This window comes from Oncorhynchus tshawytscha, linkage group LG32, assembly GCF_018296145.1.
Source record: "Oncorhynchus tshawytscha isolate Ot180627B linkage group LG32, Otsh_v2.0, whole genome shotgun sequence".
Classification (NCBI taxonomy): Eukaryota; Metazoa; Chordata; class Actinopteri; order Salmoniformes; family Salmonidae; genus Oncorhynchus; species Oncorhynchus tshawytscha.
The window spans coordinates 14,668,666-14,691,538 of record NC_056460.1 but is presented as its reverse complement, the minus strand read 5'-3'; the positions used below and the strand labels follow the sequence as shown (position 1 = coordinate 14,691,538).

Here is a 22,873-nt window from a genome sequence, read left to right as displayed (position 1 = left end):
TTCTCTTAAACTTATGGCCCGATTCAATCAGATCCCCTTTAGCCAACACCCGCAGAGCTGATGTTTTGACGGTGTCGGCGGTGGAATTGCGTTAGAGTGATCAAATCCACAAGTTGCTCCCGGCATTATAGCTAAAACGGACATTGCCATTGGCTGCACGGAGTCTCATTAAGTTTACATTCTGGAATGTGAGATGTAATCTACACCTCGATTAGGCTGTTAAAAATCCTCATTATTTGGTTAAATGATTTTTCAATTAGAGCTTTATTATTTCTATATAGCTGACACTTTCTCATTCTGAACTTCTAACGCGAGTGGGGAGGTGCGGCTTCTTGAAAATGATCACAAGAGCAGCTGCTCACCGATTTACAGCTCCAATGCCGTTTCACCGCCGACACCGCCAAAACGTCAGCTATGCAGGTGTCGGCTATAGCGGGTTAGCACTTGATCTGATTAAATCTAGGCCCTAAACTTTCACTGAATTTGAAAGGCCTTATTTACCAAATGAGTGAGCAGTGAGTGAGCCACCATGTCGTAGAAATCTAAAATTAAATTTTTCTGGTCGAGAGCTTCTTGAGTCATGGAAAATATTGATTATCTCATATAAACATCTCAAATGAAAATCCAAATGTGTAGTAAAATGATATATACATACAAATAAAACTATGCTTGTAATTTAAGGTCATCCATTTTGTATTTCAAATCCAGTAGTAGATAATACATTCGCCTCTTCTTCTTGGCTTCTAAAGTTTAATCTTAGATCTTTTGAAAAAAGGTGTATTGACATCCCACTGGGCACAGACGTCAATTCAACGTCTATTCCACGTTGGTTCCACCTCATTTCAGTGAAATGAGGTGGAAACAACGTTGATTCAACCAGTGTGTGTGCCCAGTGGCATGCGATTGATATTGATACACTTGCAACATATATCTCCAGTGACACAGTAAACCGAGCCGGTATATATCCTTGTGAGCAGTATGGGCCTCTACAGTAAGTGTTGTATTCTCACAGAGGACCAATTCCAACTCTAACTCTCTTTCCTTCCTTCTTCCTTCTCGGGCGGGCTGCCTACTGGACATCCTCTGGTCCTGCACCATTCTGTACCCTCTCTTTAACACTATGTCTCCTGTGCCCTCCAGAGTGGATCAGATCCTGGGTAAAGGCCAGGTTCCTCTGGATAAGAAGATCCGGGACAAGCTGCTGTCTGATGGAGACCTGCTGGAGGACATGAGTATGCTGGGACGCGTCTGCAAAGTGGAACGGCAGGTCAGTGGGTTTCCGTGAACTTAAACGCTGGTTCATTAAGTATGGTGAGTTATGTGTGGTTCACCTTTGACATTCGTGGGAATTGGCCTATATGGATGGGGGCTCAATTGAAATGTTTCTTACAGAAGAAATGTGAAAAGCACACGCATGACCATGGTAGCAATTGTAAGGGAACAGTTTGAAGATAATGGGAAGATAAATGATTAGACCAAAGTTGAGCACACAAGTCCAGCTGACACGAGACTGGATCCAACCAATACACTGTCGACATTCAGTAACATAAGAATATCACTGGAAAACGTGGGTTAGGTGCAACATAAGACAACATAGTTACAAGGGTTTGAGTGAGAGGACTAACTGGAGTCTCCAAGTGGCCACACACCTCTCCAAAGTGTGCACAGTTCCCAAGTCATTTCAATGCATTTCTATGACTCAAAGAAGAGTCTTCAACTATAAGGTACTTTTTGAGCTCTCCCTAGCTGTGCCGTTGAGGAACTAGAGCAAGCACACTTGTCGTTGTTTCATTTGGAACACAACCCTGTATCCCCGCCATCACACAATTACTGTTGATGTTTACGCAATCCAAAAATGGTCCATAATGAATCGCAGTCGGGGTCAGGTGGGCATGATTTGAAAGCTTGTTCTGTTGCCGACATGACTAGCTAAGTTAATATATACAATCTTACGGTGTTAGGCTTTCACAAGGTCATTTTGGTACGCATAGAAAGGAGTCATGAGTGCATGCAGGTGTGTGCCACGGAAAATTATCTTCACAATAAACAAACATGGGCTGATTCTGTTCAGAACAACCCAGGGTATGACGCCATGTCATCTTGTAACATCAAACATAGTGATCATAAACGCTGACACTGTATAGGCCATGAGTTTTATGATTTGGAAATGTGAAGTGCACATTTGGACTCACGGGTGTTTGGCTTGTGTGACATCAAAGTGGTATTTATTATAATAATCCTCATCGTCTCATCTTTCAAAGTACATAGAGTCTTAACTTACAGCATTTCCCTCACTAAGAGAACAAAAAAATAGCAAACGTTCACGCGGTGCTCAAGTTCAGAACGACCGTCAGTCCAAACCCATACAGCGCTGTGAGGCATTCGTGCCCAAATCTGCCATTTTCAACCCGTATACGGGTACAGGTACGAGTGTAAAGGGCTACCAACTACTGTTATTCAACATATTTGAATTGTTTTGCGTATTATGGTTAAATGTGGTTGCATGTTGTTTGTATTACCAATTATGTGAAAGTACTCTATCTTTTCTGTTGCTAATATTAACCTTAATTTCTATTTCCCTCCCTTCCTTCAATCCATCCCTCTCTAGGTCCAGTCTATTGAGTCGAAGCTAGACTCCCTGTTGGACATCTACCGGCATGTGTTACGTAAAGGCTCCTCCTCTGCCCTCACCCTCTCCTCCCTGCCCCTGTTTGAGCTGGAGCAGACCTCCGACTACCAGAGCTCTATCCTCTTCAAGGACCACTCCACCTGCTCTACCCAGGTCAGCAGCACCAGAGGTGGGCCAGGGATAGAGGGCCAAGGGGGGTGCGTGACCCGCTCCTCCACCAACACCTCAAACCTGTCCCGGGGACTTCACCTTATCCTGGCGCCGCCCACCGAGCTCAGCCTCAACCTCAACACTGGCACCTCCTCGCCTTCTACCGGTGGGCCCCCGCCCTCCTCGTTCAGTCCGTCGCCCCTTCCTCAACACCACCACCATCATCATCATCATACCCTGCCAGAAAGTGGGGAACCAGTCCATAGGGGAAGTTCTTCTCACTCACCTCCTATTCTTACTCCTAATTGTGTATCTGGAAGTGGGGGGTTTCCTACTCTGGCCAGGCCCCCACCGCCTCCTCCCCAGCCCAGCCGGACGGTGGGTCACTCCAGGACGGAGAGGGAGAGGGAGGTGGAGGTGGGCAACTTCTGTGGAAGCCCGGAGGAGAGGGAGGATGGTGATGTGTTAGGCCCAGAACAAGGCCTCAGAATCGGGAGGCTGGGGCAGTCAAGAGGGGGGTCCACTGCGAACAGCAATGGCCGGCCCTGCAATGCCAAAGCAGAGGGCTCCTGGACGAGACACACAAGCCTGGAGATGGAGCCCCTGGTACCCCTCTCTTCTGCTCTGGGAGGAGGAGGCCGCTGCTCCTCTGGCTCCAACCCCAGCCAGGTGGACCGAAGCCTGGGCAAGTCCATGTCTGTCCAAGACCTGGGGCAGGGTGGGACCACCTCCATGGCCCTGGATAGCCACCACCATCCTAGCCTCAGCCTCTCCTCCCCCACAGACTCCCACAGTAGTCAGGACCCTGCGGGAGGGGGCGGCGGGGATGGCTGGGGGGAGGAGGACCTCTTTATCAGCGACAGGGACGTGGATGCCCTCCCTCTCCCTCCCGAGGCTCAAGGTGGAGCCTTTGGCTTTGACTTCTTGTCCCAGGGTACAGCCGACGCAACCTCTTACTCTTCAGAGCTACTGAGGACAGACCCTGGGCTTGGGGCGGGGTTAAGTGCTCTGGCGGGGTTCAATAGGAGCCTGCCGAGCGGGAACACGTCATCGCCCGCCTCAGTTGGGAGCGCCGAGTCCCTGAGCATGCCGCACGTACGGCTAAAATAAGACACACCCCTGTGTCGTATGGACCAATCAAAAAACCTCACCTTATAGAGCTCTTTATTCTATTTTTGGAGGGGTGAGGGGGAACAGGGAGTGACTATAATGGTTATTTCTGTTTATATTTATGTTGATTCATTTGATAAAAAGCCAAGTATTTTTCATCCAAGTCGACGATACATGAACATATCATTGCATGAATTATTATTGAAGAAATCGAAACAAAGAAGGTAAAATAAAGAGAGAGAGGTATATAAAAAGAGACTTTGATATATATTATATATATCTAAGAAACAAGCTAAACTTGATCCTGAAAGACAGTGGGTTGATCTGTGATCTCGACACTGCATGAGCACTGCATGTTTTCAACTTACCCATGTTACAACTTACCCATAAGTCTTCATTCATTAACACTGGAAGTTGTTGATGCCTATGGACCTTATGGCAAAACCCTTCTAGAAAACGTTTCCTTAATTTTAATACACATAATCATGTACAGTAAAAGTTCAAGTGTGGGGCCTCCTAACTTATAAGACTAGAGCATATGGGGCAAGTTAAATGCTTACATGAACCCAATATCATACTCTTATCCAAAGCTTCTGAGGCAGCCATCTTGAAATGAAAATTGCCTCAATACGACCAAGTTTTTTCACCCACATCAGTTCCCTATAGTTTCTCATTTGAGTGACTATTGTGGACATACAATGGTACAAAACACCCCTCATTGTAATGATAGACTTGCCAAGTCCAGGTCAATACTAGTTTGAGGTAAATTGAATTCTGCCAACAGGTCACACACACACCAATACACAAACACACCCACACACTCCGGTAGTTTACATACTGTATAACTGTTGTACACAAGCTGCTACACATAGTCCCGGGAAAGGAATAACTTCTAAAACAGGAGATGAATAGCTGCTAAAACCATAGAAATAGAATTACTAGAATACGGTCCACCCATCATGACACCTTTGAATGGGGATGCCCGTTCTACTACTTCTATTTCTATGCCAAAAACACAGTTCAATTGTGCACCCCGAGGTGTTATCTACCCGACGACCAAGGCATCCACATTATGTGATTTCTTGAGATGCCTGTGTATCTTCTCATTTAATATTTTTTTGTTACTTATAACACAAGAGAGCAAAACACGAAGGGAGAAAATGTGCAAAAATATATTTGTTATCCGATTATGTGACCCTCTTTTAATTAAATGAAGATACTTGCAGTCTTACATGGTTTCAGTCGCAATCACACTCCCCGGCTTTAGTTCTTTTAATACGTTATAGTTTTGAATGCTTATTAAATTGCTTAAACGGAAGTTGACATGCTGTAGAATGTATATAATGTTATGTTAATAATCTGTAAGTGATATTTCGCACACCCTGGCAAGCAGTGTGAGTGACATCATGGCTAATGCTAACAACAATTAGCCCTTTTGACTTAAAGGGATATGTCACTCAAATCACAAAATTACATTGTTTTTCTTACCTTTCAAGCAGTCTTTACAGGGTACCAAAATAAAACATGTATTTTGTCATTTGAGTGGACTAACCTTTTAAGTGTTACAGATTCAGGTACAACCGGGTCATGTTCAATAGGGCACAATGTAGCAAAACATTTTGAATTGGAATGCAAAGATGACTCATTGGACACGCTCAACCTCAGGTAGTAGGCTACCTCATCGGTTTCAAAACGTTTTGTAACATTTTGTGCCAACTGAACAGGATCCTGTAGGGATTATTGGATGTTTCACCAAGGGGGTTGTTTCAAAGGAGAGAAACCCATTCAAAAACAACATGAAATACAGGATGAACTTGTACGCTAAACCCAAAGCTCCAGTACACATACCATTGGAAACAGAAACATTTATGGTCGATTAGATCCTTATTGAAGGCTTTACCAGAATATGTGAAGTATACAAAACATGCAGTACATAACATGGTGCCTTTTTTGGCGATATACTGTCCATTTCAACATGTTTATTTGCACCCAACGTGTGGGTTGTTGGCCTTTTGTGCTGAAATGGTCTCACATACTTGATTTTTTGTTTCATCCCTTGTATATATAAAAAAAAAATGACTATCTGATTTGGGCATTATTTATCCACAGACAGACCATGTATTACCAAAGGAAAACTGGCCTTTAGAAATGTCATCATTGTGTCTCATATGATCATTATCCTAGTTTATTTAAATGACGTGCACATACCTATACGATAGTAATAATGTCCGTTAGCTCCAATCAAGCCTGTGATGTCATGAAAAATGCTAAAGAAACTTTTATTCTCCTACATCAATAAATTTAAAAAAAGGAAATTCAAGTGTATGTTTGTTGACATATTTACAGACACGTCCTGTTAGCCTTTGACCATTGTGGTGTATCCTCTGTTCTGTAGCTGCGTGTTGGCATCTATTTATTACCTTAAATGATTTTTTTTCAACTGTCAACCCATATTTAAATGACTGCGGAAAGATGATGCACATGTTGCTAAGTCTGAACCCTTTTTAAATGTCTTTAGATATAGATCAAAAGCTCACAGGTTACAATAAGGTGTCGAGGGAACAGTGTCGACAAGGTTTGAACAGTGCAAGGGAGCTTTTAAGCCGAGCAAGTTGCTACAATATGTTAGTATCGGATATATTTTCTTAAAGTGCATTGGGAACATGGAAGCAGCCATAGGAAAACACAACACCATTTCGACATTTTATCAACTTAAAAATGTTTGTACATTTTTACTAACATTAACTAGCAGCTAGTTTAATGCAAACCAACACTATCAATAACATTTTTGAGGTTGAACTGAGTACAATAGCACACACCTAGAGGAGTTATTTAAATGGTCTTCCACTCAGATAGTGTATCCTAACCACAAACAGTCAAACAAGCAGACCAAAACATATATAAAACAGAACACTTCCTTAATGAACATACCATGACATTGTTTCCCTCCGTCTGCTCTTGCGATGCATCGTGAGCATGGACCAGACTTTGACTATGGTGTGTAGGAGGGGGGTGATGTTTTCACGGTGGCAGACGCTAACGTCGCGAGCCCAACGCAATGTTCATTTGACCTTCTGGGCCGACTTGGTGACCTTGCCCGTGGACGGAGCCTTCTTCTCCACCGCCTTGATCACGCCCACCGCCACCGTCTGACGCATGTCACGCACCGCAAAGCGCCCTGGGAGGATGGAGAGAATGATCGAATGTGAGTCATACTTCTAATGATTTATTATAAACATATTTCAGTCTATTACAGGCTTTGCAGCACATGATACAATGCTATAGTTGATTTGAACTGTAGCACTTTGAAAATACTAAATGGAACATGTGATTAGTTCTAGACAAGAAGCACCAAGACTGATGAAGGATGGAGATAACTTCTTATCTGATGAACAGAGCAGGTTCTGTAATATATATATATATATATGACAAAGATGCACAGTACACGTCATCTGTCCCCGCAATAGGGATCTGGGTTGAGGGCAGACACACACACACCACCTACCAAGTGGTGGGTACTCGGAGAAGCTCTCCACACACATGGGCTTCCCGGGGACCATGGCAACGATGGCTGCGTCGCCAGACTTCAGGGCCTTGGGGTTGTCCTCCAGCTTCTTGCCCGAGCGCCGGTCAATCTTCTCCTTCAGCTCGGCGAACTTACAGGCGGTGTGGGCCGTGTGGCAGTCCAGCGCGGGGGGCGTAGCCGGCACTGATCTGACCTGGGTGGTTCAGGATGATGATGTGACTCTATGCTATTTGTTGCCTGTTTAAACGGGGTAGTAAGTGATGTGTGAATTGGACAAAAACAGGAATCAGAACACAGCATGTTAATTGGTGTCTCGTTATGACTCGTTTCAATCCAGACACACAATGTTCTCCACAGCGAACTCTCCTATCCAGACACACAATGTTCTCCACAGCGAACTCTCCTATCCAGACACACAATGTTCTCCACAGCGAACTCTCCTATCCAGACACACAATGTTCTCCACAGCGAACTCTCCTATCCAGACCTGTGCAGTGAAGCTGGCCGCCTCCATCGGCGGGTCGTTCTTACTGTCTCTAGCCACGTTCCCTCGCCGTATGTCTTTTACCGACACGTTCTTGACGTTAAAGCCCACGTTGTCTCCGGGCATGGCCTCGGTCAGCGCCTCGTGGTGCATCTCCACTGACTTGACCTCCGTGGTCACATTGACGGGGGCAAAAGTCAACACCATGCCTGGCTTGATCACGCCCGTCTCCACCCGCCCCACCGGGACCGTACCAATACCTGGGAGGAGGGAGGTGAGAGGCATGAAACCTTTGAGGCAATCTTTCAAGTCTCTCTGAGGCCAGGATTGAATCCGATCGCACTTGTAGAAATTGTAGCATTTAATGGCAATGTTAACGCCTTCAGCAGAGATCGCATTCAAGGCAAACGCTGCAGATGTCAATTCAATTGTAAATTCCAGTTAAATGTCAAGCGTGCTAGATCGAACGCAGCTCGGATTGAATCCCAGCCTGAGTGTATAACATCAAAAATAAAATGTATGTAAGAGCTGAAAAAACAACTCAAAACCCTTTGGCTTTCAGTGCTGCACAATAGCCAAATTGACTGAATTGATATGGAATTAACCCTCGAGCCACTGGCATAGCACCAGTGGTGGGTTTGAACGCCTCCCAGGGCCTCACCCCCTATCTTGTAGACGTCCTGTAGGGGCAGGCGGAGGGGTTTGTCAGCGGGGCGGGAGGGCGGCTGGATGGCGTCCAGGGCCTGTAGGGGCAGGTGGAGGGGTTTGTCAGCGGGGCGGGAGGGCGGCTGGATGGCGTCCAGGGCCTCCAGCAGGGTGGTCCCAGAGGCGTTGCCGTCCTTACGGGTGATCTTCCACCCTTTGAACCATGTCATCTACAGGGACCAGACCAAACATTAGGAACAAGCCTAGCTTAAGCGTTACGGCCTGCATAAGTAATATGTAATAAGACCTTGTGAAAACAAACCACTTTTCATACCACGGCAGTAACACTAATTCTAATTCAGTGGAAGTGTGCACGACTGCATCTGTAACTCTATTGTGTAATAAGGTTGCGTCCTAAGAATATAAAGTGTCCTCCTGTCTTGGAAAAAGATAAGGATAAGTATACAAAGAAGACTACTAACGTTAGGGCTAGCCTCCAGCATATTGTCCCCATTCCAACCGGAGATGGGAACGAAGGCCACCGTATCCGGGTTGTAACCAATCTTCTTAATATAGGTGCTGACTTCCTTCACAATCTCCTCGTAGCGTTTCTGGCTGTAGTTGGGCTCGGTGGAGTCCATCTTGTTGACCCCTACGATCAGCTGCTTGACCCCTAGGGTGTAGGCCAGAAGGGCGTGCTCACGGGTTTGCCCATTTTTGGAGATGTCCGCCTCGAACTCGCCCGCGCCTGCCGCCACGATGAGCACGGCACAGTCTGCCTGTGGCAAGGAGGATGTTTGCATTTGAAAGCCGTTTGAAAGCAGAAAGTGTTACATGGAAAAATAATCAATTCTTATTCTTGTTTCTTGTTTTAGTAAATGGATTCCCAGAATAACCGTTTGATTTTCAGAGTAGCCAATGTAATCCTGGTCCAAAAAAATGTTTCTAATAGTATAGAAGACATGTTTAATATGTTTCATGTTCTTCCTTCTTCCAGTTTTGGGGCCCATACGTACAAAATAAGAAGGCCCTTGGCTAAACATTCAGTCAGGGTCCATGTTGAGTGACAGCTGGATACAGTAGTGTCTGCAGCCCATACCTGAGAGGTGCCAGTGATCATGTTCTTGATGAAGTCCCTGTATCCCGGGGCATTGATGATAGTGACCTGCTGGTCTCAAACTTCCACAGGGAGATGTCGATGGTGATGCCTCGCTCCCTCTCTGCCTTCAGCTTGTCCAGCACCCAGGCGTACTTAAAGGAGCCCTTCCCCATCTAAAGACAGACCAAAGAGACACCAAATCAATGGCAAATGTCTGTGCTGTTTGTTTGTCTCTTTTGTCTTTGTTATGTTGGAACAAAATCGAGAGGTAAATAAGTCAATGCTCAGTTCAATGGTATGGATTCAAAGTGGAATCATACCATATCCCTGAAATACCGAGCTTGGTGTAAAGTTTGACAATAGACTCTAACATATCGATCATGTATGACAACAGGCTAGACCTTAAACACTTTCCCAGCACAGAGAGTTAAGTCACTTGTGTCTGGCCACCTCCATACCTCAGCGGCCTCCTTCTCAAACTTCTCAATGGTCCTCTTGTCGATGCCCCCACACTTGTAGATGAGGTGGCCTGTGGTGGTCGACTTGCCTGAGTCCACAAGGCCGATCACCACGATGTTGATGTGAAGATTCTCCTTGCCCATAGCTGTTCGCTCAGGAAGACACCGGAGTAGATTGTGGCAAGAGGGGTCAACCAAGCTGGCCAAGTTATTAGGAATTACAATGTCATTAACCGAGCAAAATGTTTGACATTTTAGGGGGTATTGAGAAGATAAATATTTGTGAAATTGATTAATACTAGTGACTCGGTCATCGAGAACCATTCACACCCCATAAGATCGCTCTATTCCCTTCCCTGACAATGTGTATAAAGTTTCACTGAGTGGCTTGCTACCATTTTGAGAGTGAGGTCATCAGAATGAAAGAAAGGTGAAAGAAAAGCAGCTATTTCTCAACAACATAGCTGTTATTTTCCTTCCTGGTTCTAAAAAAGCTGACTCCACCATGTTCACGATGGCCCTGGAGACTGGTGGTTGGGTGTAACAGTATTTGGGGCGTTTAATATTTCAAGAGACAGTCACAGAAGCAATGGCCAGTCAATCAATCAATATACACCCAGGTTACATTCCAAATGGCACCCTATTCCATATTTAGTGCACTGTGCTTTATACAGGGAATAGTACACTATAGCCTGTAGGGAATAGGGTGCCATTTCTGACGACTCCCAATTTTACCTAGGTAACCCCTCCATCCTCATATACTCCCCTAAACACCTGCTACAATTGACACTGAAACAAAGTTTATTTTTATTTTTTACAAAACATGGCTATTAACAAGATAAAGAAATAACATATGAACACATAAGGAACATATTATGTGGCGGACTGCAATAGCATCGAATAGTCCCTGCGATATGCAACTGTTCAGGGAAGTCAGGAACCAATACACGCAGTCAGTCAGGAAAGCAAAGGCCAGCTTCTTCAGGCAGATATTTGCATCCTGTAGCTCCAACTCCAAAAAGTTCTGGGACACTGTGAAGTCCATGGAGAAAAGAGCATCTCCTCCCAGCTGCCCACTGTACTGAGGCTAGGTAACCAACCACTGATAAATCCATGATTATCGAAAACTTCAACAAGCATTTCTCAACGGCTGGCCATGCCTTCCTCCTGGCTACTCCAACCTCGGCCAACAGCTCTGCCCCCCCGGCAGCTCCTCGCCCAAGCCTCTCCAGGTTCTCCTTTACCCAAATCCAGATAGCAGATGTTCTGAAAGAGCTGCAAAACCTGGACCCGTACAAATCAGCTGGGCTTGACAATCTGGACCCTCTATTTCTGAAACTATCCGCCGCCATTGTCGCAACCCCTATTACCAGCCTGTTCAACCTCTCTTTCATATCGTCTGAGATCCCCAAGGATTGGAAAGCTGCCGCAGTCATCCCCCTCTTCAAAGGGGGAGACACACTGGACCCAAACTGTTACAGACCTATATCCATCCTGCCCTGCCTATCTAAGGTCTTCGAAAGCCAAGTCAACAAACAGATCACTGACCATCTCGAATCCCACCGTACCTTCTCCGCTATGCAATCTGGTTTCCGAGCCGGTCACGGGTGCACCTCAGCCACGCTCAAGGTACTAAACGATATCATAACCGCCATTGATAAAAGACAGTACTGTGCAGCCGTCTTCATCAACCTTGCCAAGGCTTTCGACTCTGTCAATCACCATATTCTTATCGGCAGACTCAGTAGCCTCGGTTTTTCTGATAACTGCCTTGCCTGGTTCACCAACTACTTTGCAGACAGAGTTCAGTGTGTCAAATCGGAGGGCATGCTGTCCGGTCCTCTGGCAGTCTCTATGGGGGTGACACAGGGTTCAATTCTCGGGCCGACTCTTTTCTCTGTATATATCAATGATGTTGCTCTTGCTGCGGGTGATTCCCTGATCCACCTCTACGCAGACGACACCATTCTGTATACTTCCGGCCCGTCCTTGGACACTGTGCTATCTAACCTCCAAACGAGCTTCAATGCCATACAACACTCCTTCCGTGGCCTCCAACTGCTCTTAAACGGTAGTAAAACCAAATGCATGCTTTTCAAACGTTCGCTGCCTGCACCCGCATGCCCAACTAGCATCACCACCCTGGATGGTTCCGACCTTGAATATGTGGACATCTATAAGTACCTAGGTGTCTGGCTAGACTGTAAACTCTCCTTCCAGACTCATATCAAACATCTCCAATCTAAAATCAAATCTAATCTATGCTCTAGTCGGCTGGCCCTCGCTACATATTCATCGCCAGACCCACTGGCTCCAGGTCATCTACAAGTCCATGCTAGGTAAAGCTCCGCCTTATCTCAGTTCACTGGTCACGATGGCAACACCCACCCGTAGCACGCGCTCCAGCAGGTGTATCTCACTGATCATCCCTAAAGCCAACACCTCATTTGGCCGCCTTTCGTTCCAGTTCAAATCTTTTCAGTCTCCTCAGCGTGGTAGATGGTAGATACCCTTACCGTCTGGGGGCTTCAGGAAGTCAAGGATCCAGATGTAGAGGGAGATATTTAGTCCCAGGGTCCTTAGCTCAGTGATGAGCTTTGAGGGCACTACCGTGTTGAACGCTGAGCTGTAGTTAATGAATAGCATTCCCACATAGGTGTTCCTTTTGTCTAGGTGGGAAAGGGCAGTGTGGAGTGAAATAGAGATTGACTATCTGACTATCCTACCGATCCTCGACTTCGGCGATGTCATCTACAAAATAGCTTCCAATACTCTACTCAGCAAACTGGATGCAGTTTATCACAGTGCCATCCATTTTGTTACTAAAGCACCTTATACCACCCACCACAGCGACCTGTATGCTCTAGTCGGCTGGCCCTCGCTACATATTCGTCGCCAGACCCACTGGCTCCAGGTCATCTACAAGTCCATTCTAGGTAAAGCTCCGCCTTATCTCAGTTCACTGGTCATGATGGCAACACCCACCCGTAGCACGCGCTCCAGCAGGTGTATCTCACTGATCATCCCTAAAGCCAACACCTCATTTGGCCGCCTTTCGTTCCAGTTCTCTGCTGCCTGTGACTGGAACGAATTGCAAAAATCGCTGAAGTTGGAGACTTTTATCTCCCTCATCAACTTCAAACATCTGCTATCTGAGCAGCTAACCGATCGCTGCAGCTGTACATAGTCTATCAGTAAATAGCCCACCCAATTTTACCTACCTCATCCCCATACTGTTTATATTTATTTACTTTTCTGCTCTTTTGCACACCAATATCTCTACCTGTACATGACCATCTGATCATTTATCACTCCAGTGTTAATCTGCAAAAATGTAATTATTCGCCTACCTCCTCATGCCTTTTGCACACAATGTATATAGACTCTTTTTTTCTCTACTGTGTTATTAACTTGTTAATTGTTCACACTGCTATGCTTTATCTTGGCCAGGTCGCAGTTGCAAATGAGAACTTGTTCTCAACTAGCCTACCTGGTTATATAAAGGTGAAAAAAATAAAATAAAGTTACAAAAACTGACAAAATAATGGTATTGTGGCCATCATGAAGCAATGAAAGACATTACGGGACATGAATTGGTAGGCTATTAAAAAACTACTGCCTTAGTGTTGCGTATATTGACTCCACTATCATGCATGCGTAGTGTAGCTTGCTGGCTTGGTAACTAATTCGCGTTTTCCAAACACATAGGCTACAGCGCCAGTTGATACCGAGATACCCAAGGTATTAACCTGCGCCGTGTAACCTTCGCATGTGTAACCCCCCCATTGCTTTGCTAATAGTGTCAGCCGCGTTGTTATTGTACTTTCCACATGGAGACTGTGTGCAAAATATCCAAACCGTTGGACTTGCAGAACACTATTTCGTCCAGCGTTTATACCGTCCTCGTCAGACCATTCCACAGCACACATTTACAAAATGCAGACCATGATTGGTTAGTACTTTAGCCTGTTGTTAGCTAAAAATGGTATCATACCTGGGTTTGTATAGATGCGCTCGCAAAAATTCGGGCAGTGATCGTGTAGCAAAAGATGCTGTCTGGTTTATTATTAGGGACCCAGTAGTGGGTGCTGCCGGTATTGGCTTCACATCCGTCATTAGTTTAACCCCCCCTTACACCCGTGGAGAAATTCATGTTTTTCGCCACCAGGTGGTGGTGATGTACCATAATCAGAGAATCAGACCACACCATCAATGTGTAACATTGTACCAATTTGTGAACATGATACATATGATTGTCAAACAGCTGTGAATTTGGTATACATGTACACACATACAAGCGCACTCAAACAGACATACTGTACACACCAGCAGAGACGACAAATAGTAGAGAACTGTGTCCCTCACAATCACACTACTCTAAAGGCACTTGTTTACCTTGAAATACAGCGTCAACCAGACTGTTGCAGTAGGTGCAAACAGATCTAGAGACCAGACCTGAAACATATGACCAAAGTTGGAAAGGTTCTGAAGTTAAATCTCCCATTAGTACATTAAAAAAAAAACAACACAATTATGACCAATAGAAGTAGCTTGGTATATTTGGGTAAAATGTACATAACAATAGTAAATAAACCAAGAGTTGTACTACTGTATACATTTCCGAAACATTTTGGTCATCTTAATATATATATAAAAAAAGCACTTTCAAAGAGAAATAAAATGTTTTTAAAAAATTGAAAAACAATACTATGCTACCAAGGGCCTGTACCAGTGTTAAAATGAAAACATTGCATCATCCCTCAGAGACGCGCTTATAACGTAACCTCACTCCACCAAACTGATAGCTTTTCCCTACCGTAGTTGGCTAAGACGTTGTCAAGAGGCCGGTCACGTGTGTTTGAGCAGAGGCGCCCGTTACAAAGGCTATGCATTCTATCGTGTACATACCGATGTGCAAAACAATACTGTAAAGCTTCTGCAAAAGTTAAATGAGTCGATACTGTAGCAAGACCAGAGGAACGGAGTTAGTAACAGTGTGTGTGTGTGTCATTTCAGCCTCACTATCTGTTTCTAGGTAAATACTCTCTGGTCTTCCGTTCAAGTGTGAGCAGCCAGGATACTGGAAGGCACTTTACAAATGGTCAAAAGTCAGTGAACAAGTCCAGTTGGCTCAAAGCACGTCAAGTGCTGACGGTCGAGCTGAAAGTACTTTGTCGTAACTTGTTAGCCAATCGTTTCGTATCTTCACTCCAGAGTGTTCCCCATTAGGTAACCTCACTCCAGATTTGGGAAGAGGGCGAGCCAAGAACCACCTCCGGCGAGCAAGGCCACTCTCAATCGTTTATTCTGGAAAGAAGAATAACATTAGCAAATGGACTAATGATTACATTGCACTAATGTAGGCCTACAAATTATGACTAAATAGACAAAAAACCTATTGGTAACATTTCTCAAAAAAGCTAAAGCAAGAGGGCAGCATATCTAGAGTCTATCTAGAGAATATCTTTCAAGTTCGCAAAACAAATAAAAATCTCCTGTCCCACATTTTACACTGTTTGTATGGTAACATTAACAAGTCACTTTAACAAGTCACATTAACAAGTCACAAGTCACTGAGCTTTGATGGCACCAGGACTTACTCTAGAGTCTGTAGTTTGTAGTGTGGGTCATCCCTGATGCCGGAGAGAATTCTCAGTCCTTCTTCTCCCGTGTCGTTTCCCATCAGGCCCAGCTCTGTGATTTTGGAGCAGCTGGACTTCAGGGCTACGGCTAGGGAGGAGCAGCCCTTTACTGTGATCCCACAGCATCTCAGACTGAGGGGAGAGGGGACACACACACACACACACATTCACCTTACTCAACAATGCATTATAAATTAATTTGTGTGTGAATATGCTTAGAAGTATTAAAACTGTTAACATGTTACTTACAACAGTCTCTCCAGTTTACAAGTTGTTGAGGTCAGTCCCATGCAGAGTGTATTTACACCGCTGTCTCCCAGTTCGTTTCCAGATAGATCCAGCTCTTTCAGGACGGTGAGACTGGAGCGGAGAACTTCGACCAGCTCTGGACAGCATAGCTCTGTCATCTTACAGTCACTCAGTCTAGGTGCATGTGTGTGTGGGGGCAAATGTTCAACAAATACGCACAACATTAGTATGTTATTTGATTTGAGTATACTGTCCCTATAAAATCACACATGATGTGCCTGTTGATGCCATTTCAATGTAAAAATATATCAACTAAACTATTCAATGGTGAACCATTAGGCCTTCTACAATTGTACAGTCTAATCGCAGTGCTCACCGTAGGGTCTCCAGTGAAAAGCGTACAGTTTTGAGGAACAGGAAAAACGCGACAACACCTGATCCCAGGTGGTTCCTGCTGATATCCAGCTCTTTGAGGAAGGTGGGGCTGAAACTGCACCCTCCAACCAGACATCGACAGCCTCCAGACGTGAAGCCACAGCTCGCCAGACTGGAGAGAGGAGGGCAACACTCATCAATTCAATGATTAATTAATCAATGATTTTATTCTTTAATATGTATGTGTTGTATCCAAGGAGTTTGGAATAAGATAAGGGCATACATACATACGTCCTAAACAGAATTGGACAAGTTTGAATGTACTATTCAGCTCATATGGCAGGCAAAGCAAACTGGCAGCCAACGGGCCAAATTCGGCCCATGACTGATTTGTTTTTGAATCGCCAAAATTGTCTAATTTGTTTCATAGGGGTGTACATGGGATTGGGCACAACTCTCTGCGAGCTAGCTAGCTTACTTGAGTTTCTCCAGTTGACAGACAGGCACTCCGAAGGCTTTGCAGAGCATCTTGACCCCCTCGTCCTTCAGGTTATTGTTGCTCAGGTTGAGCTCCCTCAGACTGGGGATGTTGGCCAGACACCTAAACATGTTCTCACAGCATTTCTCAGTGAGCTGACAACAGTACAACCTGGTGGTGGAGGGAACATGTATGGTACATTTACTACAGGGAACATTCCACTTTAGAATCAGTGAGGTGGAATGTGTGAGTGTACTACAATACTCCAGACAGTACTCACTCCAGTTTGTATATCTGGGTTGACTTCAGTTTGTCCATGAGCATCTTCACCCCCCGGTCTCCCAGGTCATTCATGCCGACGTCCAGCTCTCGCAGGTGTCTGGGGTTGTCTATCAGCAACACCGCCAGAGCGCAACTAAGCTCCAGGCCCAGCTTGCAGTTTGAGAGCCTAACAGAGATTACAATCAAATTTGAAGACAACTATTTCCTTACAGAAGGGAACTTCATTTGCATCAAGTCACAATATTAATGCGAAGGAGAATTTAATTAAATGATATGACAAGTGGGGGTAAAGCAAGCCAAGACAAAATCAGAACAGGTTCCGTGGACATTTACTCACTTCAGGATCTGCAGTTCACACTTAACAACCTTTAGTCCGTCAACGAGATGAAACACCCCCGATTCTTCCGGTTCGTTGCCGCTCAGATCCAGCTCTCGCAGGTGCGAGGGGTTGGATTTGAGAGCTTTGGCCAGAGCTGCAAAGCCATTCTGTTTCACCCTGCAGCCGGACAGTTTCAGTCTCTCCAGTCGGCAGTGGGGCTTGGCCAAGCCGGCCGCCAACAGCTGCACTCCTGAGTCCTTCAGCGTGTTGAAACTCAGGTCCAGAGTTTTCAGATTGGACACCTTTGAGGTGAGCGCCAAGGCCAGACATTCACAGGATTTCTCAGTCAGGTTGTGATACGACAGCCTGGTGGGAAGGAGGGTTTATGGAATCAAGAAGCACATTACAAGTCATACTAGTAGCCACTTGAACCACCAAAACTGTAAGACGAGCCCAACAAACTTGAATTAACACATTTGATGACAATTATCTTGTGCGTTACCGACATGTCATATAGATATGTAATAGCTGGTCTTGTTAAATGACCAAGTACTTACGTGGAGGTGTGGGAAGCTTTGATCACTGGCAGCATCCTCAGAAGTTCCTCGTCTCCTCTGTTCTCTACATCCAACCCAAGCATGTCTATCGACCCAGACAACGATGCCAAAAAGAGTGTGGCCAGGTCGGACCAATGTGCAGGTGGATATTTGGCATCTGGGGGGATTCCCGTCTGGAGAAAGAGCACACTATCGTTGTCTAGAGAGTAGTGTTTCAGTTCCCTCAGGCAGTTCAGCAGGTTGAAGGTCCTCGGCGAAGTGGGATTCTCCAAGACCTTCTTCTTGATGTACACTAACATTTCCGGAAGGGCAGTAGACGGTGTGAAGCCAGCCTCGGAGAACATCTGGTTAAAGTTCTGAGCAATGCCGAGGAGGAAGCGAAGGAAGAGGTCCATGTGTCCGGTCTTGCTCCGCAAAGTCATGTCCACCGCGCTCTTGAGTTGGGTGGCATCTCCAAAAAACCAGAGAGTTCTCTCGATCTGGGTTTTCCGGTTGACAGCCCGGTTTTCGTCTTGGCTGCCAAAAGATTGAAGAAACCGCATTGCGGCAAAGAACTCCTGAATGGTGGTATGCCCAAAGTAGTAGATTTTCTTTTGGTGCAGCCCAATATCCTCCCTGAAGATGGGTATGCTTACTTTTGCGTACACAGCTGCCACTTGGACATCAATGTTGCACTCTCGTAGGTCTTCCTCGTAGAAAACCGTGTTGCCTTTCACCAACTGCTTAAAGGCTAGTTCCCCCAATTCGTCAACTATCTTTACATTGTGGTTCCCCATTTGTAACAGGATGAGTAGGTCGTTAAATAATGGAGTTAGTGCGACAGGTTCGCATGTTTTGTCGGGTACATATGTCTGTTTCTCGAGTATTGACGCTGAGATTGAACAGATAAAAGGTATCTGGCACAAGTTGTAGAGGGCCTTCGAGTTCTTCAAGTAGGTGATAACTGCTGTGGCCTGGTTCTCATCATTGATTGCTCTCCTGAAGAACTCCTCTTTCTGGGAGTCGGTGAAGCCTTCAATTTCTGACATTCTGTCAATGTACTGAAGAGGGATGCGATGGACTGCCGCAGGTCTGGATGTAATCCATATGTGAGCGACGGAGGGAAGGAGATTACCGTTAATTAGGTTTGTCAGCAGTGCTGGCACGGAGGAGGGCTCTGTGAGATCGGTCACTATCGGGCTGTTCTTGAAGTCGAGAGGACGTCGAAATTCATCCAGCCCGTCAAGAAAGAACCCAACTCTGCAGTTGTCCAATTTGTAAATTCCAGGTTCTTTCAATTCTGGGAAAAACTCATAAAGAAGTTCAACCAGACTCAGTCTCTCCTTCAGCAAATTCAGCTCCCGGAAAGGAAGGGGAAATATGAGTTGGACTTCCTGGTCTCCTTTTCCCTCTGCCCAGTTAAGAATCATCATTCGCACATGACTAGTTTTGCCAATACCAGCGACGCCCTTCGTCAGAGCTGTTCTGATAGGCTCATCTGAGTTTAGGAATGAACATGTTCCTTGATGTCTTCTCCTGTAACCTGGCTCAGATAGAATATACTCATGTTGGTTCTCTTCACTACTTTTACTAGCTTGATAGTGGAGATCACAATGAATATAAAATGGATGCTCAGTTTCTCCCCCTGGTGGACTTTGGTACTTTTTCTTCAGGATGGCTTTTAACTTACTGCGGAGTTTTCCCACATGGGAGGCAGAAACTTTCCTGTCAAATTGGCAAATAAAAGTATATCTTATTTTCTACATGCAATATAAAATACTAACGCTTCAATGAACATGCCCTACTGTGTATTCAAAATTATATGACTTTTCAATAGACTAATTTTGATCTGGTCCTCTGTTCTTACTGTGTGGTGAATGTGATTATCATACCTTTGTTCAGTCAATCGTTTTTTCCCCCCAGGGCAAAACATTTCCCTGGATTCAGAGGAGGTAGATCTGTTACTACCAATGTTTGTGTCCCTCCAATTTCTCCAGAGACAGAATCTGTGTAGAATGCAGTAAGACAGGCTAGCTGGTCCCTCATGTGATGACAACGGCAGGGAGGTCACACTACCAACCAACCATTGACCCGTAAAACACACAGAATATTGTGATTAGCAGTAGTGGTACTGCCTGCATGTAGGTACACTAAATCACTGATGTACTGCCATTACTCCCTAAATCGTACTGCCTCTCATATAGGAAATTATTCATTAACATGTTAAACCACAAATTATTCTAGCTAAGATTTCCACCTCAGCTTCTCATTGGTAACCTGGGTATGTGTTAACATTACACTCCGTGACTTATGCCAAACAGTTTGTCATGACAAGGAGTGACATGATGGCACAAACAGACTGCCACCCTAGGCTAGCTCGTCAGACGTGCTTTCAAACCTTGATTTTTTGGGGGGAATATTACCTTGTGAAATTAAGGCAACAGTCTTAACTAGCTAGCCATTGTAGCTGGCTATCCATTGTTTTAGTCATGTAAATATCAGCTGGCCAAGTTAGTAAGTGCCTTGGCTTGTGCGAGCCAGAACGTCTCATAGGCTCCTGCCCTAACTCCTGTTTCTGTAGCGCGGGGCAGCTTGGACAGGACCCTAGTCTATCGCAGGGCCTTACCACCCAACTATCTCCTTAATATTGAGTGCCGGGCAAAGATGCATCAAGTCCTATTTTTACAGTCTTTGGTATGACTCGGCCAGGGATTGAACTCACAACCGTCCAATCTCAGGGTGGACACTAACCACAAGGCCACAGCATTAGCCAAGTTTGAGGACTGATCAAATCATTTGCTAACTTTAGGGACGGTATCATTATCGATGTGGCCTGTGTAGCTAACTAGCTGGTATAGCTAAATAGCTGACAAAACACCGAATCTGCTTTAGCTTAACTACAGGTCCTATTAGGAATCAGTCTGGGCTAGAGGACTAAACTCAACTCCATAGCTAAAAGCTACAGTAAATGGCTACGATAATGTACAGGCTAGCAGCATTCATCACATTCCACGTTTCGTTGCTGTAAATTACAAACAACCACCGAACTAATGCAATTCCATAGTTATGTACTTACATGCTTGCTTTTCTCCGTCTTATTCAATTTCACTAATTCATCTCGATAAAGTCATGTTTTTGAAACCTCGCAAATGGGAAGCAGTACAGAAGCAGCCATCTTCTTCTTCTGCTTCTGCTTCTTCTTCTATGATATCATGACGGTCCGCAAACAATCGTTTAAGCGCATGCCGCCACCTACTGTGCTGCAATGTACGATCATTCATGATCTGCCCAATTCTGTACTACCATGAAAATAAAATTCAAAACCAAATGAATCCCTAACTTCTACCATACCCTTCCCCCTCCCCCAAAACCCAACCCCATTAAACTTGATCTATATCATGCTGAAACACTCCGCCCTTAGAATTGTTCAGCATGTCAACAACCATTTCAACAGTAACACCTGTTACCCTCAATATTTCTGGCATCTCTGCTCTCCACAACCCAAGTCGTATTGATAACCTTACCAATCAAAACTATGAAGTCATCTTTATTCATTATCAAAGTGTCCTTTGACAAGGCACATTCATGAGCACAAGATGTCTGAACAGGCCTGGAGACCATGCCAGGACCATCAGAAGTACCAGCCTTGACACTCGGTCCACTTACTACAGGAACATCCATGTAACCTCCACCAGTCTGCCCTGTAGTTCTAGCAATCTGTTTCACGGCCTCTGCATATGATGCATCATGACTTATCCCATATCTCTGAGCCTCTAGCCTCTCTCTGTGCCTGGCATCCACCAAATGCTGCACTGTGTTCTAACAGCTTTTTAAATGTTTTAAATGTTTTATTTTATTTTATTAACAACAAATCAATACATAAAGCACATGAGGGAACATGTGTTCTAACAGCTTAGCCTAGGTAGCCTATACCAGAGGCGTCACCGCAGGACCCAGAGTGGGGTGGTAGGGGGAAAAAAAACATATGGGACCCATAGTTTTTCCTGATTTGCGAACCTAACCAGGTAAAACTCTGGAACGTCTGACGTCATGAATCTAAAAAGGTTTCATCTGGGCTATGATAGGACCCGAGTTTTTCTAATCAGGTCACATGTTTTTTTGTTTTTTTTCATTCCTGAAAAAAATCTAATCGACGTGTATTTGTCACGTGCGCCGAATACAACAGGTGTAGACTTTACAGTGAAATGCTTACTTACGGGCTCTAACCAATAGTGCAAAAAAAAGGTATTAGGTGAACAATAGGTCAGTAAAGAAATAAAACAGTAAAAAGACAGGCTATATACAGTGGCGAGGCTATAACAGTAGCGAGGCTACATACAGACACGGTTAGTCAGGCTGAATGAGGTAAAGAACTTGACGCTCTCTTGGACTTTGGGGGGGATGAAACCCCTGTCAAAGTCCAGCAAACGTGTACTTCATATGAATTATATTTTAAAGAATGACTAGGGGGTTTCCTATACACAGAGAAAGCAACTTGATGGACAATAAAACGCACAGGGCTGAGCTTGTTTTATGCAAGTTTGCATCGCATAGTTCTGACAATGAAACTGCAGACATTATTTTTTTTTAAATGTACTCAGTCAGCTATCGTGTTTATTGATTAATTCAAGTTAATCATTTTGGATTGAAAAAGTCTTGGTGGCCCAAGAATATAAACCAAATTTGATCCCATTCACATTTTCTCACAAACAAAATGGACTATACTGTATTTGAATAAACTAAACCAAAATATTGAAATGCGCTGCGGCAAATGTCGCCTCTCCACACGTTTTCTGGTGACCCTGTTATAGGTCATGCTGCTTGACAACATTTAGAGTTTTAGACCTTTATAATAGCCTAGGTTGTTCTGTTTTAATTGAGGGAAAGAAAC

The 22,873-nt window shown here is 44.7% G+C and overlaps 2 protein-coding genes and 1 pseudogene across 6 annotated transcripts in view; 1 reads left to right on the top strand and 2 right to left on the bottom strand.

The window, feature by feature from the left end:
- The window catches only part of LOC112235426 (potassium voltage-gated channel subfamily KQT member 5), a 160,844-nt gene extending 154,871 nt beyond the window's left edge, over positions 1-5,973 (top strand). For all 3 annotated transcript variants that reach the window (XM_042310720.1, XM_042310718.1, XM_042310719.1), the window contains 2 exons: positions 1,141-1,267; positions 2,609-5,973. In XM_042310720.1, coding sequence (XP_042166654.1) covers positions 1,141-1,267; positions 2,609-3,889 — 1,408 coding nt within the window. In that variant the 3' untranslated portion in view covers positions 3,890-5,973. The remainder of the gene's footprint in view (positions 1-1,140; positions 1,268-2,608) is intronic.
- A 133-nt stretch (positions 5,974-6,106) lies between these two features.
- Positions 6,107-10,905, bottom strand: LOC112235424 (annotated as a pseudogene).
- A 3,405-nt stretch (positions 10,906-14,310) lies between these two features.
- LOC112235423 (NACHT, LRR and PYD domains-containing protein 12) lies at positions 14,311-21,203 on the bottom strand. Of its 3 annotated transcripts, none has more exons than XM_024403868.2 (10): positions 21,059-21,203; positions 19,875-19,988; positions 18,004-19,707; positions 17,465-17,812; positions 17,126-17,293; positions 16,846-17,016; positions 16,369-16,539; positions 15,993-16,166; positions 15,702-15,875; positions 14,311-15,408 (listed from the first exon to the last, which is right to left on the bottom strand). In XM_024403868.2, exons 2-10 carry the CDS (start codon positions 19,913-19,915, stop codon positions 15,396-15,398), a joined length of 2,964 nt encoding a protein of 987 aa, XP_024259636.1. In that variant the 5' UTR covers positions 19,916-19,988; positions 21,059-21,203; the 3' UTR covers positions 14,311-15,395. The 3 variants fall into 3 exon arrangements, with proteins under 3 accessions (XP_024259636.1, XP_024259637.1, XP_042166692.1); XM_024403869.2 differs by having other exon boundaries at positions 19,875-20,054; positions 21,059-21,193; XM_042310758.1 differs by having other exon boundaries at positions 19,875-21,193.
- Positions 21,204-22,873: the final 1,670 nt, after the last annotated feature.

Excerpts from the sequence above, each read along its gene's own strand:
- LOC112235423 (XM_024403868.2), bottom strand. The coding sequence starts at position 19,915 with ATGTTTTGCCCTGGGGGGAAAAAACGATTGACTGAACAAAG. Across the intron at positions 17,294-17,464 it reads TGTGAACTGCAGATCCTGAA|GCTCTCAAACTGCAAGCTGG; the intron begins GTGAGTAAATGT and ends AATCTCTGTTAG. Across the intron at positions 17,017-17,125 it reads ACCCAGATATACAAACTGGA|GTTGTACTGTTGTCAGCTCA; the intron begins GTGAGTACTGTC and ends CTCCACCACCAG.